The following is a 21,261-nucleotide window of genomic DNA, read 5'->3' on the forward strand; positions in this document are numbered from 1 at the left end:
ACTAGATAAAGCTCCTTGGAGGCAACTGCAGAGTAGTTAAGGAAATTACGCAATGCTAAATGGGCATTTAGGAGAAAGCAGAGGAGAATTGAAAGTCACACTAGAGACTCAGGAAGTGCTAAGACTTTGGAATTGAAGATACTCATCAGAGGAAAGAGAGAAACCTATATTTGTGAACCCTGGAGACCTTATCACAAACTTAGCTTTGGGCATTTAAGTTAAATTGGAGCAAATAGAGATTCTTCATAATATCTTAGTTTCCTGTTTATGCCATTGAGGAAAGTAGCATGACAAAGCTTTTAGATAGGCTGCCAGTGATCCCCATAGTTTTTAGAATTTATCTTTATACATTTATTTGAAATTGTCTCTGAGTTAATTGGCATCAACAGTTTTGCACAATTGCAATGTGTACAAATATAAAAAGTATATAGGTTTGGGGGAGGTTATGATAAACCTTAAGTTAATCATTCATAGATATAGTACTATTTAGTCTTCTGACAATATGTCTCACCTGAAATTTTAAGTGCATTAAAAATTCTTAAACAACGGCCTAATTTTGCATACCTCACTTTTTTTAAACCCACACACACACCACACACAAACACACACACACACACACACACACACACACACACATCTTGGGGTATTGTTCAAGTTTGCTCTAGAGAGTATCATGATACAAAAGGGCTTTGAATCCCAATACACAAAAGGCCAAGTTGATTAGTGTAGATCAAGTTTCCTTTAGAATAACTGGAGCATTCCAAGTGAGTTTTTACATATTTTTATATATCTAATTTCTCTTGGACTCATATGATTTTATCACATGTGGGAAATAGGATATTTCCCCACATTCGGTCACCCTAAACCTTTAGCCAAGATTGGTCACGTCTGTGTTCACTTTTGTGTCACATACATAGCTCCGACAGTCATTTTTTACTAGTTATAGATATTTATAACCCACTTTCTTTAGTTCTCTCAGTTCAAAATGTTCAAATTGAATTGAAATCTCTTTCTCTTCAAACAAACTTGTCTAGTAGAAAGCGTGAAAGTATCTTTGTATTGATATTTTACCTTTTATCCCGCAAATCTTTTATCGACCTGGTTTCTAAGTCCTGTGGATCACCTCCTTAAATACACTGTAATCTCAAATCCCTCCTCTCCTCAGCATTAGTTCAGACTCTCATCAATTCTTGCCTTTCCTGTCCAAGTAGCATGCTTCACTGCTACCAAAACAATTAGTCAAAAAGAAGAACTATGCCTGATGCTTTGAAAATAGTAAGGATCTCTTAGATAATATATGTGCAGTGCTTTATATCCAGCCCCCCTCCTGATACTAACACTGCTTGCACTTCTTTTCTTTTACAATCCCTGCTTTGAACCCTGGGGCCCCAACATGCTAAATCATACACCTTTCACTGAATACCAATGGTGTTCACTCTGTTCTAGCAACAAAACAAAACAAAAATGCTCTTTGCCTCAGTGCCAATTTTTGTTATTGTTGTTGTTGTTTATTTTAGAGGGAGTTTTAGATAATTTTCTCTTTACTGATGGTTTTATATGTGAGAGGGCACATTATTTTGTGATACAGCAGTCTTTGATAACTGTAGCACTGATTTTCATAAATAATCTCTACTTACATGTTTATTCATGTTTTGTATATATATATGTGGTGTATACATTTGTATTTTCACTTATACACATGATACATATGTACACACAATATATGCATGTAAAAGCATCAAGATTATAAGATAAATTACAAAGTGACATCATAACCTCTCTGTGTGTGTGTGTGTGTGTGTGTGTAAGAGAGAGAGAGAGAGAGAGAGAGAGAGAGAGAGAGAGAGAGAATCAATCTCTATACTCTATCCAAATGCAGATTATTGTGGGTCTATCCCGCTTCTTAATACTTGCTTTATGATTATTATAAACCATTATTATTTCCCAGCATAGTTCTTGACACACACTAGGAATTTAATCAATGTTTATTAAATCAACAAATTCTAAATAATATTATTTCTGTGTAATTCTTGCAAACTGCAGGCATTGGGGCGAAGAGGGAAAAAATCCAACAAATATTTGACATTATTTTCATGGTCACAGTAAAAATCACACTATATCTAACTAAATAAATCATAGAACAGTGCTGTGAAACATGAGTACATTTATTTTTTCTAGAAAATAATACGGGGAAAAGAGACATTTTAAATTTCATTTTCTTTTCAAGCTGAAGCATCTTCCTTGGGACATACCTGACAGTTACTCTAGTTGAAAAGTGCTTGCTAACTTTAAAATATGCAGATCAGCCTGGGGCCTACATTATCTTTGGATCCCCAGTAGAGGGGAGGTTGACTCTATTTACAAAGATAAAACCAGCAGTTATTAAATCAAATCTCTTTGGTACCAGGCAGGGATTATGGTAGTCTCAGAGCTCCCTGAATATACATGCCTTAAATTCCTATGCATATTATATAAAATTTCCTTGAAAGACCTTGTCTACTGAAAATTTGATTATGGATCTGCCCAAGCAGTATAGAGAACTCAGGAAAAGGGCCAGTCATGTTTGGTCTTTAAGTATCACAAAAGCATCCACCTATGAAGGCATGGTTTCATGCTCTGGTACCAAGATACTTAGATGTTGAAGAATTCAGTGTGTACTCCTTGAGGCTGACCCTATAATCCAGATGTGTAAAGTGAATCATATAATTAACTAAAAGTGGAATGCAAGAAGGAGGAATGATTTTTTAATGTACTATTTTCTTTATATACTGCTTAGAAGTACAGAATTGAGAGCCAAATTATGTCAGTCTTCAGGCTGTTCCTTCTATCCCAACTGCATAATTATGAATAAGTGACTTTAGTTTATAAATGTGTATTGTTTTAACTAATAAAAGGAGAGAGAAAATTATAATAGACTTCCTCATACAGATGTTGTGAAGATTAAATGAGAATGTTTGTGTTATATTTTATACTATTCAGTACATGCTATAAAAATACCTATTATTTTATAATGTTGTTCTAGTTTATTTTGAGCAAAACATATAATCCATACTTACAAGAAACTAATGGGATAATATAAGTCTTCAATCAAGAACATCCACATCATACTAACTGGAAAAACCAAAAGCATTTCCTCTAAAATCAAGAATAAGACAATGCTGTCCACTCTCGACATTCCTATTCAATGTAGTTCTTGAAACATTAGTCAGAGCAAGCAAGAAAGAAAAGGAAATCTTAGGGATAAAACTAAATAAGAAGAAGTCAAACTATCTATGTTTGCCAATGATATGATTCTATAAGACTCAAAAAACTCTACCAGAAGACTTTTACAGTTTATAAATGAGGGTAGCAACATAGCAGGATATAAGATCAATACCCATAAATCAATAGCTCCCCTATACTCCAATACTGATTGAGTTGAGGAAGAAATCAGAAAAACCATCTCATTTACAATGACCAAAAAAAAAATAATTTAATACTTGGGAATTAACCTAACCAAGGAGAAAAAATAGCTCTACAATGAAAATTATAGAACACTGAAGAAAGAAAATGAAGACAATCTTAGAAGATAAAAAGACATCCCATGTTTTTGAATAAGCAGGAGCATTATTGTCAGAGTGGTCATTCTGCCAAAAGCATTGTATAGCTTTAATCCAATCCCCATCAATATACCACTGACATTCTTCACAGAATTAGAAGAAACAATTCTTAAATTCATTTGGAAGACTAAGAGATAAAGAATAGCCAAAGCAATACTAAACAGGAAAAGAGAAGCAGGAGGAATCACAATATCTGACCAATATCTAATCTGAAACTATACTACAAAGAGGTAGTAACAAAAACAGCATGGTATTGGCATCAAAATAAACATAAAGACCAATAGAATAGAATAGAAGACTCAGAGACAAATGTACATACCAATAGGTCATCTAATATTTGACCAAGGTGCCAAAAATATATCTTGGAGAAAAGATAGCTTTTTAACAAATGGTGCTGGGAAAACTGGATAGTTATATGTAAAAAAAAATAAAATAAAACTAGACACTGCAAAAAACTCAGATTGAAATGTATTAGATTAAGAAAATAGTCTGGAAGCTTTAAAACTACTAGAAGAAAACATAAGGGTCAACACTCCACCATATTGGTGCTGACACCTATCCCCAACGTACAAGAAATAAAACCAAGAATCAATAAGTGGGATGTCATCAAACTAAAAGTCTTTTCTGCAGCAAAGGAAATGATTAATAGTATGAAGAGAGAGACTATAGAATGGGAGAAAATCTTGGCCAGCTACTCCTCCTCCAGTAGGGGATTAATATCCAGAAGAACTAAAAAAAATGACCGAATCAATAAATGGGCAAAATAACTAAACAGAAACTTCTCAAAAGGAGAAACACAAATAGCCAACAAATACATGAAAAAAATGTTCAAGATCTGTAGCAATCAGGGAAATGCAAATTAAAAGTACACTAATATTTTGCATCATTCCAGTCACAATGGCAATAATCAAGACTACAAAGAATAATAAATGCTGGTAAGATTGTGGGGGAAAAGATACACTTATACATTGTGAGTGGGACTGCAGACTAGTACAACCATTCTGGAAAGTAGTATGGACGATCCTTAAAAAATTAGGGATGGAACCACTATGTGACCCAGCTATCCCACTCCTTTTTATTGCCCCCAAAGGTCTAACATTGACATACTGTAGCAAAACAGCCACTTCAATATTTATAGCAGCACAATTCACAATAGCTAATTTATGAAATCAACCCAGATGCCCATCAACAGATGAATGGATTAAGAAATTATTTCACACACACACACACACACACAGGTTTTTTTTTTCCACCATAGAAAATAATGAAATTATGTCATTTGCTGGTAAATGGATGGAAATGGAGACTATCAGGCAAAGTGAAATAAGCCAAAATCAGAAACTAAAAATTGAATGTTCTCTCTCATATGTGAAAGCTAGAGTAAAATAAAGGAAAGAGGGAAGGAAGGACAGGATATTATATAGAGCCAATCAAATACAAATTTATACACAAACAAAAGGAAGTCAAGCAGAGGAAGGTGAGTAAGAGAGGGGAAAGAAAATTGGAGGGAAAAAGAGGAGGAAAAATTGGGGGATCATAACTGAAATTTATTTCCATGCATTGATAAGTTTGTCAGGATAAACCCAACTGCTATGTATAACTATAAAGCTGTAATAAAAAAAAGAACATCCAAATAAAAAGTTGTTCTTGTTTCATATATAAATATGAAATTGTTTCCAGACCTCAGTGATTCTGGATTGTTTTTTACTCTTTCTTTTAAATAGTTATAGTTGTGTGTAATCTTTAGTGATAATCCGAAGGGAAATACTAAGAGACAGAGTTTTCTTTTTTTGTTGTTGTTTTATTGGGTTCCAGGGATTGAACTCAGAGGCACTTTGACCACTGAGCCAACTCTGCAACCTTATTTTGTATTTTATTTTGAGACAGGGTCTCGCTAAAGTTGCTCAGGACCTCACTAAGTTGCTGAGGCTGGCTTTGAACTTGCACTCCTCCTGCCTCAGCCTGCCAAGCTGATTACAGGCACACACTACCGTGCCCAGCTAAGGGATGGTTTTGAAATATGCAGAAGATGAGTCTTGTTAAATTAATGTTCAATCCCAAAGCTCATCTATCACCTATAATTTATTTTAACAAAAACTTTCCTGTGAGAAATTTTGCATTAGTTCTCAGGTCATTAATAAGTGGTGGACAACAACCGATTTTTGTTACTAATCTCAATAGTTCATGGGAAAAAAATAACAGATAGTAATAAATTCACTATTCTGAGTACACTTTGTATAGATCTGGATGCTTATATAATAAATACCATATCAGATTCTCATTAATTTGACATGTATCTAATATATATATATATAATATAATATACATATTAATAATATATATCATATTAATTTGACATATATCTAATATACCATAAATGAGGGTATCTCATTCATTGCATGATCTTTTGTTTGTAATTTAAAAGTTTTCCCCTTCATAAAATCTCAGCTAACCTGACATTACATAAATTTTCTTGCTATTGGTTTGTGATTTCTCAACCTAAGTTGTATGAAAAAAAGTTCTGTGAGTAAATGCTAGGACAGCAGACACATCCTTAGCTAGAATGTAAAGTAATCTGTTCTCTTTGTATTTTGTTTCAGTGTTGTGTAAATAGCTATGGCCTCTGAAAATTGTGCAAGGGTTTGCAACCCATTTGTGGGTCAGGTCTGTATGTTTTGCCTGAGTCTCAGATGCTAGTCTTGGATACCAAATCGTGTCTCTTGAGTCCTTTTGCTATCTTGACACTTGCAGTTCCTTCAAAAACTGGAGCCAAATCTTAGACACTAACTAGGTGAATGGAAACCTGACCACTGGTTTAACTGCTTTTGCAAACTCTTTTTCCTCTAGAAGAGGGTCTTCCTTTCTGGTGTTTTTGTTTTGTTTTGCTTGAAAGAATTTGAGAGTAGAGTCCTGCAGCTGTTCTCTGCAACATTAAAGTAAGGATGCTGGGCCTAGCATGCTCACTATAGATGAGATATCCCTCACACAATGAATGACTCTCGACTCAAAATTGAATTATTTTCCCAGGGATGTTTTTATTAAAAAATAAATAAATAAAATGTAATTTTGAAAAAAATCCTGTTGTCCGGTTGCTTTTGCCAAATACAATAATCTAGTTACAGTAATTTAATATTTGCTTAGATTACTTCCATAAAGCCTATTTGGTTTTATTATGATTTTAGAAAATTCATATAGGAAGTGAACAAAATAGGATGGATAGGCCTAAAATATTCAAATGGGGATGGATTACAAATATATTTAATGTATGGACATATAATATCTTTCTAACTTTTGTAAAATGAAATAGCAAATCTCATGGAACATTGAATATTCGACTAATTTGCCCTGTAGTCCTCATTAAAGATAGTGTTAAGCAGTTATTTATGAGACAAGCACATTTAATTTATTGTGAAACTCATGATTATATATCTTTCCAGGTTTGAGGTGTTTTTATTTAATATTTGGCCATAAATAAATGGCAGCTTGGCATCAGAACAAGAAAAAACACTAAAATTTGAAAACTGAGATATAATCCTTGATATTTACCCTTTTCCTTCTCAAGAGGAAATCCATGTATTGAAATACTATTATATGCTATGAGAATTACTGAAGCCATTTTATTTATGTGACCTTATTGATTATTTGCAACATTATTATGAGTAACAAGTGATTTATATACAGGGATTGAGGGTCAGGAAAATCAAATTGCCTAATTTTATGCACTTTCAGTTTTTAAACTTATTTAGGCAACCTTAGAAAAAATATTTTGAGTCACATGAATTGTTATTCGTTTAACATATTTAAAAATGTCAACCTAAATATTATTGATATGTTGGCTTAAATAATTGTCTTTTGTATTATAAGGATTCTTAGCAGCCTCCCCAGCATCCATCCACTAGATGTCAGTAGGACCCACCAGGTAACACACAAAAAAATGTCAAGATATTGACAATTGACATCTTGCAGGCAAAATTGCCCTAAACTGAGAACCACTGTTATAAATTCACACAATAAAATAAACAAACAATGATTCAGGACATCTTAGCTTGCATGGGTCCCTGTCCCTTCTAAATGACAGAAGTATTTATGCAGCATATTCAGAAATATTAAATTTGGATGATTCAACTGTATTGAAAGCTTAAGTTTTGACTCTACTTTTAAAACATTTAAAGATGAAGATGCTAAAAGAGCAGCACTTGCACAGATCAACATTAATGGACACTAAATAAATAAACTAAGTGCTAGACAGTGAGTCAATGCCTCAGAGAGTTATTTATTTAGTCTTACATCAGGCCACAAAGTATATACTAGTCTCCAGTGTAACCAATGACACTGGAAAATAGAAAGTGCAGTTTAGTTCATCAAGGTGAAAATGCTCCTAGAAGTATGAGATCACTGAGTCTCATGCAGGTTGATCGCAGGGTCTGCTCCTGAACTGCAAATATGGCAGGTTACAATCAAATCACTAAAACTCTTGTGCTATGCATTGAAAATGCAGTTCATCTGAATTAAAATTTGATGACAGTGGAATATATTTGACCCCAGTATAAGATTTGGAGGGGAAAAAGAATGGAAAACTATCTAACTGTGTCCTATACTGATGACATATATAAAGGACAATATTGCGTTAAAAATATATAATTAGGGCTGGGATTGTGTCTCAGCGGTAGAGTGCTCGCCTAGCACAGGTGGGACCTGGGTTCGATCCTCAGCACCACATAAAAATAAAATGCATTGTGTTGTGTCCATATACACCAAAATAAATTTTAAAAAAAATATATATATATATATATATATATATATATATATATATATATATATATATATATAATTAAAGTAAATTCCTCCTGTCTCGCTTATTTTTTTAACATGGCTGATAGAAAATTTACACATGTAGCAAACATTCTAAATTTACATTATATTGTTAATAGACAGCATTGGTTTTCTCTCTTTGTTCTCTTTATTATACCCACTCTTAGTTTCAAAGTTAGTATGAGATTTCTATGATATATTACACATGAAAGATTACATAAACAGAACTAACTTTGTGTATCTAATAAAATGATATTAGAAATTAAAATCAAGTTTCTTGAATGTTAGATGATTTAGGCTATCAAATGACATTCTAATTGCCATGACTGAGTGTTCCCAACAGTCAGATACAGTTGCAAATGTTTGCAATATAAAAGATAATTTAGCAAATAAAAATCACTAAATTATGTTTCCATCCATATTTTAAAATAATGAGTCAGGAAGCAGGATGTGCTAAAATCCCTTTAAATATATTGTGCTTCACATTTAGAATTGAACATTGATGTCAACACATCTCTGTCATAACTATCACTTTGGCCTTAACATCTTTAACCACTCATTTTCTTCTCATTTATATAATTGAGATCATAACACTGATCTGAATGACTTGTTCTGATTAAATAAGGTAGGTCAATAAATAATATGGCACAGTGTCCTGTAAAAATGCCATTTAGAAAATGCAAAAATTATTGCAGTTTTTTCCTTTCATTATTATTAGCATCCTAATGATTATTATTGCCACTATTACTACAGCAGGTTTTATATATTGTGCCTAAGAGAGCAATCAAAAATTTCAAGTTAATAAAATGAAAGGAAATGTTTATTAAATGAATGAATAAAGGACTCCCAGCAATTGAAAACATAATCAAGTGTATTTTCATTGATCATTACTGCCTATAAAATGTCTAATTTTCTTCATTTAATTAGAATCTATATATTTGCTTATCAAATGTGCTATTAGTGAATGGACTGCATTTTAGACTACTGAGAATTTAAGAATACAGTACTAATCCAAATGATTATTAACTACTGATAAAATACATTTTTTTCCAAAATACATTGCTCATTGTACATTGTGAAATTAATTAGTTATGGCTTATTCTCTTCAATTTGCATGTTCATTCTCCTGGTAAAAGGCTCAAGATAAGAGGTGGCCAGGAATACATATGTAATCTAAAATTTGTTTTATTTATTTTTTAATTGGTGCATATTAATTATACAGAATGGTGGGTTTTAATATGGTATGTTCATACATACATTAAAACAAAATTTGATCAATTTCATTCCCCAATACCTTACTTGCCTTCCCCTCCTCCCTCCCTCAGTCCTTCTTTCTCCATCTTAATGATCTTGTATATTTACAGTGTTCTTTTTTTTTCCTGTTATGAAAATTTTTTTTAAATTGTTTATATCTTTAAACCTGTTTCATGGAATTATGTGTATTTATTATCAGTTTGCTTTTTCTTGTAAATTGACAAAGATAATGTGGAGATGAAACCTGATTTTTTGAAAATAGAGTACATGGATGCCTTCCTCGTTGTTCTGGGCTCAACCTTATGTGTGATGGGCACTTGCATCAAACACCCAGCAAGCAGTCGCCATGGGTATAGAGGCAGGCAATTGGTCTTCTGAAGAAGGTTCTATCTGAACTTAACATTCCTTCACATAAGTAATTGTAGGCAATATAATTCAAAAAATACACTACTAATAATCACATTTTGATTAAAAAAACAGAGAAAAGAATAAAATGCTTTCAAATCATCAAATAGTGCTGGGGCTATAGCTGTCCATCTAGAACTACAAAAGTAAATAAATAAATAGAAAAAAAAATCCACAGTGAATTCTTACACTATCATTCATTCTGAGTAATAGTCTTCAAAGATACAAATATCACAAAAAAGCCATTGCATTTAATATTTTAATATTTTATTAGGGAAATATTTAAACCAAAACACTAACTGAAATTGGAGATATATTTAGAAGTAAATATTCAGCAAATGATGAGAAATTAGATTATCACTAGAATTTGATTTTTATGTTTCATTTTTAACAACATTAAATTCCATCTTGAAGTACAGGCTCTTTTAGAATAGAAAAAAAAATTTATTTGGGCTTGTGTGTGTCCACTGAGACTCATTATCATTCTCTCTATGTACAATTAGGCATGTAGTCACACAAATTTGTACAAGAAACAAAGAAGAATAAATGTATGTATTATAAGGGCAGAAGCTAGGGGGTCTTAATATATTCTGCATTTATTTTGAGGATTTGAAGTGTTAATAGTCGACATTAAATACACAGTGATTGGAAATATTTCTCAGGTTTTAGAAGATTTTTCTATATAGCCCTTTCTGATGAAGTATTTATAATTTGTCAAATTATATTTTGTATCATAAAAATTTACCTTTAAGCTAGGGTCCTTTTATTAAGTTCTAAATAGAGAGGAGTGAATTGTTAATTATAACAGTGCATTTTCAGTAAAATATTAAACTAAATGTATAAATATAAAGATGTTTGTTAATCACAGCTCCTATCTGAATAAAATATGCCTGAAATATTTCATTTTATTTTGAATAACAGTGAACTCATCAACATATAGTTTTAGTTCATTTGTATAGCACATTTTCAAGTGTTTCAAATAAAATTGATAGTTCCTTTCTTCTTTTAACTCTATTTTTTTTTCTAAAACTTTAAGAAAAATTTCTAAAACTTTCTTCAGAATGAACATAAATGACCATTAAAGGCCACTTACTCTGTGGGAAGCGAGGTGGATTGTCATTGACGTCTGTCAGTGTGATGTTCACTGTGGTGGTCCCAGACAAACCTCCCATCTGGCCACCCATGTCTTTGGCTTGGATGACCACCTGGTATTGTTCTCTGTTTTCTCTGTTCATATTTGGTAAAGCAGTTCTGATGATACCTTGAAGAAAATACAAATACTTTCATTATTCTAACTGGATTTTCAGTTATTATTTGATTCAGCTCACAAGTAGTATTTTAGACTAGTGAATTTTTAAAAGATATTCTTTTGATATTGATTTATATTAATTGTAAAAATAATTCCATATAAATATTTTCTAGCAGTTCCCAGTGTATTCTAGAGTCATCTGAATCCATGTGTAAAAACACCAAAACAATTACATTTCCATTAGCACATTTGATATTTTAACATTGAATTTTGTCATCTTTAATTGTGGCATCCTCAGACTTTCCTGAGTATTAATGCTTTGTTCTCATTCTCCCCTCTCTGTACTAATAAAGATCACAAAGATGGTTAAATGAACGAACACCAATTCATTATTCCTGACCTGTTTCCGGCTCCACAGAGAAATAGGGCTGCCCTTGAAGTATGCTGTAAATGACTCTGGCGCTGTTCCCGTAGGAAGGGTCATCGGCATCTGTAGCTGTGACTTGCACCACAGAAGTACCTGAAGTATCCAAACTCAGCTTAGTTCTGCACAGTACCAGAAGGAGGAGCAAAAGCACTCGTTTTCATTGAAGACTTCATTGATGTTTGTCTTTAATAATGACCCCTTAATGAAACTTTTACATATAATTTGGATGAAAATCAAATATATGTGTATGTGTGTGTGTGTATTTCATGAACTACTAAAATAAAGTTCATATTTAAAAGGGCTTTATAGTAAGGTGATAAAATATAAATATTTGATTTTTATATTTATATGGTGTTACTGCAGTTCAATTTTAAGTTCAACTACATAATCTATATTTAATCAACAGTATTTTTAAATGTATGAAATAGATAATGGTGCAGTTTTTCAAATGTTACAAATATGATCATTTTTCAAATTCTCAGTTTTGATATTTAAATTTATTTTCATATAATAGATTTGTTTTTTTGTAAAGGGCATATTTAAGCACAAAGGAATAAGTCTGTTCTCTTCCTCACCCCTGCACTAATTAACTCTAAAAATAATTAACATCTGATCTAGAATACATCTTTATGAATATATTAAATTCTAAACTTAGAAACAATCTAACATGATCCTAATTTTCATGAACTACTAAAATCTAATAAAATTCATGATATTTACAAGGGCTTTAGAGTTAGGTGATTCTCCCAAGCCCTTGGAATTTAGTAAGTAAACATTAAATAACAATCCAGACCAAATCTTTTGAGAATTGCAGTTTAAAACTTTACTATTTAAATTGCTACATGTAAAAAAACCAAAATCATCATAGCAGTCACATCAGTTTAAAAAATGCACATACATTTGAAAAGTGTGTATTTGTATTAAATTCAAATGTGTGTCTCTCTAAAAATATTATCTGAATTTCGTGGTGCATTTAATTCTTTGTCATCCTCTATCTAATTAAAAATGACAGTATTAGCATTATTCTCCTACAAATATATTTATTTTTATTTAAAGTTGAAAAGTAAAATTCACTTTCTTGAATATTACCCTTTTCATGACTTCTGTTTTATAAGTTTCAAAATTCAACCTTGTAATTCTCTACCAGCAAATGATTAATTGTGTGTTTTCAACTGGAGGTTTATTTCAATTTGAGATTCATATCAGCAGTTTTAAATATATTGTATATTTTTATATACATGTATATTTTATATATACAAATACATATATGTATGTGTTATAATAAATGAGTATCTTAATACATAGTAAGAAATAAATCAGTAATTGAATTCCATCATTTGGTATATATAGATAAGCTAAATAAACTCTTTTGGTAATTCATAACTAATATACATAGCTAAAATTCTATATTGCATTAATAGTAATATTTTTCTTGTGTGTATGTGGTACTGGAATTAAACCCAAAGCCTCGTGAATGCTAGCCAAATGGTCTTCCACTGTGCCATAAACCCCAATCTTTTTATTTATTCTGAGACAGGTTTTCAGTAAGCTACCCAGGCTGGCCTCAGGATTAGAATCCTCTTGCCTCCACCTCTCCAGTGACTGGCTTTACATGTGTGAACCACTGCACCAGGCAATAGTATTCTTAAAATCATTGGTCACCTATATCTGCAGGTTCTTTATTTTCCTGGGTTCAAAAATATTTTTTAAAAATATACATCTACTGAATATGAGTAGAAGTTTTTCCTGTAATAGTCTCTATCCAATGTAGTATAGCTACTATTTCTATAGCATTTTCATTGCAGTAGGTATTATAAATAATCTAGAAATGATTTAAAATACATGTGTGGATGGCCATTCATTGTATGCAAATACCGTGCCATTTTATATGAGGAAATTGAGCATCCAAGAATTTCAGTATCTGTGGGCAGCCCTGAACCAGCCTTTGTGGAAAGAAAGAGATGACTATAATTATATCCTAGGACAGAATTTTACACAACTGTTATACAAATCCATGTGACAAAAATTAATATTTTCACATTTTTTTATTGAAAGTCAATTTTTAATTAATTTTTAAAAGATCATATATATATATATATATATATATATATGAGATTTACAAATTCACAAGCACTGTGAAATGCATTAATTTCTTTTTTCCTTATTTCCTAACTAAAATAATGTTAAACATGTAGTCTTGATAAGGAATATAAAAATGTTTTCAGTTAATTTATCCTAATATTTTAAGTATTTCTTGAAATTTTTCATGTTTTAAATATCTTCATAATGCTGTAAATGAACTTACCTACAACAGACATTTCAGGAACACTAGCTGTGTAAATTTCTTCTGGAAATGTTGGTTCATTGTCATTGATATCATGGATTTTTATCACAAATTCAGATTCTGGCTCCACTGGCCGCAGAGTTCTTCTGTTAATTGCTTGCGCACGTAGAGTGTAAAAGGCCTTTTCCTCCCTATCAATTCTTCTTGTGGCATGAATATCACCTGTTTTTTCATCAATAATAAAAAGAGTTCCAGCTCCATCTCCAGATAAAATATATTTGAGTGATCCATCTCCTTTATCTTGGTCTGAATGAAGCTATGGGAAATAAAAATGAGCATGTCCATGATAACGTTTAAAGGCGAATAATGCTGAAAGAATTCAAAGAAGGTCCTTCAAATCCCATCACAGAATAATGGGGTCAGTAATCTTACTTCTGGAAATGAGAGTTGAATAGGTTTGATAACACTCATTTATATGCTTTAAGCACCAGGAATAGTCTTTTATGTATCATTGAGATTTTTTTTTTTATAAATGGGAAAAAGTAATAAAATGAACCAAATCCCTTCTTCCCTTTACTTGGTAAATAACCATTTTCATGGGCAAATAAATCTGATTGAGACAGCAACCATCAGTCTTGATGTGTTGTTGTAAACATAGTTCTCTCAATCTTTTGCTGTATGGAAAAGTCTTTAACTCTCATATTTTGCAGGAATTTCACCTTCTACAAACTTATTATCAGTCATTGTATTTCTATCGGTGAATTAGAAATATTTTAGGATTTGTAAGATAGACAAAGCTGAAAAGCATAGTGTATACTTCAGGAAAAATATACATCATTTTTGGTTCAAACAAAAGACAGTGACTACCTCATAAATGTTTGTAGGTCTCATAGCACAAGTTCAGATAGAAATCTACATAAAACACACAATATATATGTTGTAAGTCAAATTAAAAATTATTTGATCCTTATTACTGAAAAAAATAGGAAACTATAAAATAAAATATGTTCTGGCTTCTTGCCTTATCAAATCTATCTTCTTAAAATCCTTAAATGGCAAGACAATGCAGGGCAAGTCTTTTTCTTTCTTCCTTGCCTATGTCCAAAGAAAACTATACTCAATCTTTCAAAATTAATTCATTACATCAAAGAGCTTTTCATGCATCCACATGGACATCCCATTCCAGTACCATCACAGTGAGTACAAATGCAAACCCAGGAATCTGTGTGTCATGGGAAAGTTCCGTATATTCTGCCTTTCACCAGATACCCACCTATAAGGTCAGCCCTCAGACATATGAATACAGGTATCAGTGAGTGAATTTGGTCTTAAGAAGACCTGGAGAAGAGATACCCATAGAACCTAAAGGAAGCCCAAGGATGTTTGAGCAGGTAGTAATGTGTCCCTCATGCATTGTGGATTATAAAAATGGATATGGATTCTAGTGAGTGTATCTCTTGCCTTCCACTGGATTTGTGTCCTTAAGGGAGGAGGTTGGCCATAGGAAGGACAAAGTTTGGCTTTGAAAACCACAAGGATTGTAAGGTTTTCTTCAGTTGTAGCACACAACCAGTAAACATTTTCATGTTAGGATTACAGTTTTATTATTTGAAACAAAATATTACAGTTCAAATTTTTATTATTTGCCTTAAGAAATATTTAATAAATTGTAGATTTTTCTTAATTTTTAATATTATCACTATCAACAAAAGTAGTTTGATTTTTAATGATTATCAGTAATTTGTATTTACCTATCAACTCTTGAAAAATATTTTTATTTCTCTTATTTCAGGATTGATAACTCATTATTACAAATATAATGCAAGACAGAAAACCCAAAAGGCATATTCACTTTAGAGACAAAGATAAAGAAATTAGAGAACAAAATTTTAAATACTTTTTTAGCTATTCATAAACAGTAAAGTAGGGGTGGAAAACTCAGGAAATATCTACTTTTAACTGAAAAGCTCTCAGAAGTAACATATGATTGTGTTGTCCAGGGAACCACTCTCAAAAAGTCACAAGATTGATGATTTTTAGTAAATGAAAATGCACATAGTTGCTGGGAAACTTTTCAATTATATGCATGTACCACACAGTGGCAATTTTCCATATGGCAGATCTAGGAATTGCACATTTCTTTCTGCCTGGGAATCAAAATAATTCAAGAAAAGAGCATTGATAATATCAATATCCATCATTTGAACAGTTAACTTTATGGTTTGCAGTAGATAGTTCTGATTTTTTTTATTCATTCAGTAATTTGAATGGATAAATATTTGTTTATTATCAGAAGAGTCAGGTACAACTAAAAGAAATAAAAAATTTCATTCTAGTTCAATGAAAGATTCAAACAAGGTGTGGATGGATATTCACAGGACAGCTACCAAACTAGCCTATAGGAATAATGGAGGGTTTGTTAAGTATACACACCCAAACTACCTAATAAAGAATGAGAAGACATCTGAACTGGGAAAAGTTTTTCCATTTTACAAATTTCACATCTTAGAACAGAGGATGAATATAGAACATAGATTTTGGTCAAGGATATAAAGCAAGATATGAAACTGATTAAAATCAGTTCAACTATTCTAATCAGTTAAACATACTTAAAAAGCTGCTTATATGGTGAGATATTAATTTCTATAATGCTGAATTTTAGAATATAAATTACAGCAGGATTTTTACTTTTACTTATATTATACTACAGAGAGTAAAAATTAGATTCTATAATTGGATCACATACTGTGGGAGTTTCCATTGGATTAGAAAAATTGTACATGTAGCAGGGTATCAAAGAGATGAGGATTGTAAGTCAGACTGTGACATTAAAAATTGAAAAATGAAGTATGTCTACTTTCTCCAACAGAAATATAACTAAGAGAAGCAAATAGTTATAATTGTAACCGTCTCATTAATTTTCTCTATGTATTTGTGTTTTATTGTTAAGAAACTATAGACATAATAATTTTTTGAACTATACGATATTGAAGTGATAATAATTTGTATTTAAAGAAAACTTTGCTTACAGAGGTACACAAGTAAACTATATTATATTAGTTAAGAGTAATAAATAAATAAACATTTTAAAAAAGAGTAAAACATGAAGCTGGATGTTGTGATGCACGGCTGTAATCCCAGCTGCCAGGGAGGTTAAGGCAGGAAGATTTGCAATTTGAGGCCACCTTTAACAACTTAGCCAGACACTGTCTCAAAATAAAAATTAAAAAGGGCTGGGGATGTAAATCACTGGAAGAGTGTCCCTTCTTTAAATTTCAAGTACCGAAAAAAAAAATTATTTAAAAGACGGAAAGCAAAGAAATTAAAAAAAAAGAAACAAAGAAAGAAAAGAAAAAGAAAAACAAATATTGGGTCTGAGCATGTAGCTCAGTGGTAGAGCTTTTGGCTAGCATGTCATGTGTGAGACAATGGGTTCAAGCATCAGCACCACCTAAAAATAAATAAATAAAATAAAGGTACTGTGTCCATTTACAACTAAAAACAAACAAAAAGAAAACAAAGATTAAAATGACCTTATTTACAGTCTTGATATTAACCTATGTTTAATGATAGAAGGTTGTTTTTTTTAATTGAGAAATGTATAAGTAAAAAACTAAAATTGACATCTGTTATACTAAATGAGTCAGAGAGATGAATTCCTATACTCCCAAGATTGGAGAAAATGCCTCTTCTCAAAGATGAAACCCATGAGTTGTTAAAGGCAACTCCTTGCAGGTACACTGAATGCTGATGCTTTCCTAGCAGATACAGGAAGAGACAAATGGGCAATCCTTCTCCTCTATTTTTACATATCTCCTTAGTTTCCAATCATCTTTTCTGAGCATACTCTATTCACATGTGCACTGGCATTGTTTCCTTCCGTCATTCTGTGTATGTGTGACTTCCTGTTCTACCTCATTTAGTAAGTTCAGACAATAATTAATTATTATAATTGTAACCCTCTAATTACTCTTCCCTTTTTTTATTTGGATGTGAGTCCTCAGTACTTGAATTTGTTAAACATTTAATTGAATAAGATCACTTATTTTTGTTGCAGAGAAGAGTCATCAATGGAACATGTGTTAAAAAACTTATAGCACCTACTTACCGAGAAATAACTTTTATAAGAACTTGTCTTGTGCTATTTTATTATATGACACTAAGTTTTCTTTAAACAGGGAAAGAATATTAGATTATTATGGCTTTAGTTTCTCAGTAACACCTGTTTTCCGGTGTGAAACATTTGTGCCACAAATCTTTAAGAATAATTTTATGTTAATACTGACCTTTTCTTTCCTTGAGGAAAGCCTATTAAAAATTCACAACCTGCTGTGTTACTTGTAAATTCACAAGCAGATAAAGGACATGGCAAGATACATGACAACTAATGAAAATAGAACAACTGGTACCGCACTGCACATTTAAAAGTTATCTTCCTATGCCTTAACTTTATTCAGATATGTTTAATTATAGCATCATTATGTTTGTTTATATTGAGTAGTTGTAATGTTTAAAACTAAGCAATCCATTTATATTAAAGAATTATTGAAATATAAATGATTAATAAATGCCCGGTAATTTGAAATGTGGCATATTTCTGATACTTTTTATAACATTTCTAATAAAGCAGTCATTTGAGATATTTACATAAAATAAAGCTTATAAATTAAAAGGAATTCTGGATTACCCAGCTTAGGAACTAGAGAGTCAATTGTTTATTGCATGGAAGTTAAATTAAGAGTAAACTCCAGGATGGGTTCATGTTGGAGGATCCTTGTTTCACAGTGTTTAGTCTGCTATAATCAGCACCACAGACACATAGCTGCTATACAACAGGAATTTACATTCACAGTTCTGGAGGCTGGAAAGTCCAAGAACAATGTGTCAGCAGATTCAGGGTCTGCTGACACCTCTTCAGTACCTTCTGGCTGAGCTCTCCATGGCAGAAGGAACCAGGGGTCTGCCTGAGGCTTCTTTTACAAGGGCACCGATCTTATTCCTGAAGGCTTTTCCACCTGCACATCCTAACCACCACCCAGAGGCCCATCTAATACCATCACCTTGGAGGTTAGGGATTCAAAATGTGAATTTAGGGTGAAACAAATATTCAGACCATAGCAAATCTTTTACCTCTTGATAGCAGTTCATTTTTTTCCTGTTCATTCATAAAATAAGGAAATACCACTAAAACAATAAAAGGATCTATCTTCAGAGTACATAGAAGTTTAACATGTTACTGAAAGAATCCATAAAGGCTTTTACCTCATTTTTCCACTTTTGGCTATAAAAAAATATTGAAAAAATTTAAAAGTGAAAATAAATACCAAGCCAGTCATGGTGGCACATGCCAGGGGTTTAGGAGGCTGTGGCAGGAGGATCACAGGTTCAAAGCCGGCTTAATCAGTTTAGAGATGCTGTAAGCAATCTGGTTAAACCCTGTATCAAAAATAAAAGGGGATGAGGATGTGGCTCAGTGATTAAGTGCCTTTGGGTTCAATTCTTGGTAGGAAAGAAAAGAAAGAAAAGAAAAGAAAAGAAAAGAAAAGAAAAGGAAAGGAAAGGAAAGGAAAGGAAAGGAAAGAAGAGGGGGTGGGTGGGTGGGGGGAGGAAGGGAGGGAGAGGGAAAAGGAAAGGAAAAGAAAAGAAAAAAAAATACTAGTACTTCCTGTAAAAGTCAGATGACTAGTTCTGAGAAACTTCTTATATTGTTTATATTGTGAAATTCTTTCTTATTCAGAATATTAAGACCATTTTAGATATTGGTAATTGTTAGTATTTGACTCCAGTCCAAAATTTGAGAAATAATTGTATAGATAAGTAGAATCACATTTGTATTGTTTATAGTACTCTGAAAGAAGAATTTTGATAAAAGAATCAAGAGAACTATAACATACATTCTCTGAATTTAACAATTTCTGTTCATTTTTATGTTCATTGTTGTAAAAATATCAGATATTGTTGAATAGTTTCTGAAGTACAATGAGCATTTTATGATTGATTTTCTTTCAAATAGCTTAGATATTTTATTGTTGTTGAAAAGAAATCTAGAATGTAGCAGATATCCTTTGCGAGTCTGGGGGTATCAACATTAACATACTGCTCTTACTGGTCCACTGAATTATATCTTATGAAAAGTAAGGCATTGACTCAAATAACAAAATTCAATAAAATATACCAGTAAAGGTAGTCTAGCATCAGAAATCAGCTGAAAGCACATTAATGCCAGCAAACAAACTCTGTTCAGAAATAAATAAATAGTTAATTTTGGGGGGGAGATGGGGAAGTAAAATATGGACAGGGTGGTTGGCCTTGCGATTATGAGCCCCTGACTGGTGACCCTAATCTGGATGGTCAAGGAAGTTTGGGAGTTCTTTCTGAAGCCATTAAGAATTCCTCAAGACTCTTCAAGAAATCAGTTTTCATATCAGTGAGTGCTGTACAACTCTAGAAGTTACCATCTTTTAGAAAATCAGTTAACTAGCCAGGGATGATGGTGCATGCCTGTAATCCCAGCAACTTGGGAGGATGAGGAAGGAGTTATCACAAGTTCAAAGTCAGCCTTAGCAACTTAGGGAGGCTCTAAGCAACTTAGCAAGACCTTGTCTCAAAATAAAAAAAAAAAATTAAAAGGGCTGGGATGTGGCTCAGTGTTTAAATATACCTGAGGTAAATCCCCAGTACCAAAGAAAAGAAAAGAAAGTTTAGTAAACTTACATCTTGAAGCATATCAATTAGGGTTTTTTTTTCTAGTACAGAAAAACAGTGAGACAACATCAAAAGCATTGATTTTTTTTCATAGACATACTTTTATAGGCATTATCTACTTCAGAGGCCCACAATTAAAAAAGGAAAAAAAAATATTTTACATGGCAAGAACATCAGTGTCATGTATAACATACAGTAGACATATTATTTCTAACTTGTAAGATTATCCTTTATAAATAGAGTTACAAAGGAAATATTTTAGAGAAAGTTTATATTATTTAAGAAGTTAGTGTCTTCCTTCTTATAGTTTTAAAAATGAGCAAATTATGCAAACTATTCCTTTGTGGTCCGAAAATACAGGTGAACATTGATACCTTACTTTCTCACAGTTTAGACAAGTCTTAACAATTGTGGATTTACAATACATATGTAAACTATGTATATATTTGAATATATATGACTTTTTTGTTGGGGGGGTGGTACTGGGGAATTAACCCAGAGTCATTTTACAACTGAGCTGCAAGCC

The 21,261-nt window shown here is 32.1% G+C and overlaps 1 protein-coding gene across 2 annotated transcripts in view; it reads right to left on the reverse strand.

Annotated features, from left to right (window-relative positions):
* The window catches only part of LOC124103352 (cadherin-10), a 178,809-nt gene that overhangs the window by 39,577 nt on the left and 117,971 nt on the right, over positions 1-21,261 (reverse strand). For both annotated transcript variants that reach the window (XM_046459931.2, XM_046459930.2), the window contains exons 3-5: positions 14,052-14,346; positions 11,720-11,839; positions 11,164-11,331 (exon numbers count right to left, since the gene is read on the reverse strand). In XM_046459931.2, the coding sequence (XP_046315887.1) occupies positions 11,164-11,331; positions 11,720-11,839; positions 14,052-14,346 (583 nt within the window). The remainder of the gene's footprint in view (positions 1-11,163; positions 11,332-11,719; positions 11,840-14,051; positions 14,347-21,261) is intronic.

The sequence above is a fragment of the Marmota monax genome, unplaced genomic scaffold (genome assembly GCF_021218885.2).
Source record: "Marmota monax isolate L192 unplaced genomic scaffold, Marmota_monax_Labrador192_F-V1.1 WCK01_AAM20220418_F8-fsc00240, whole genome shotgun sequence".
NCBI lineage: Eukaryota > Metazoa > Chordata > Mammalia > Rodentia > Sciuridae > Marmota > Marmota monax.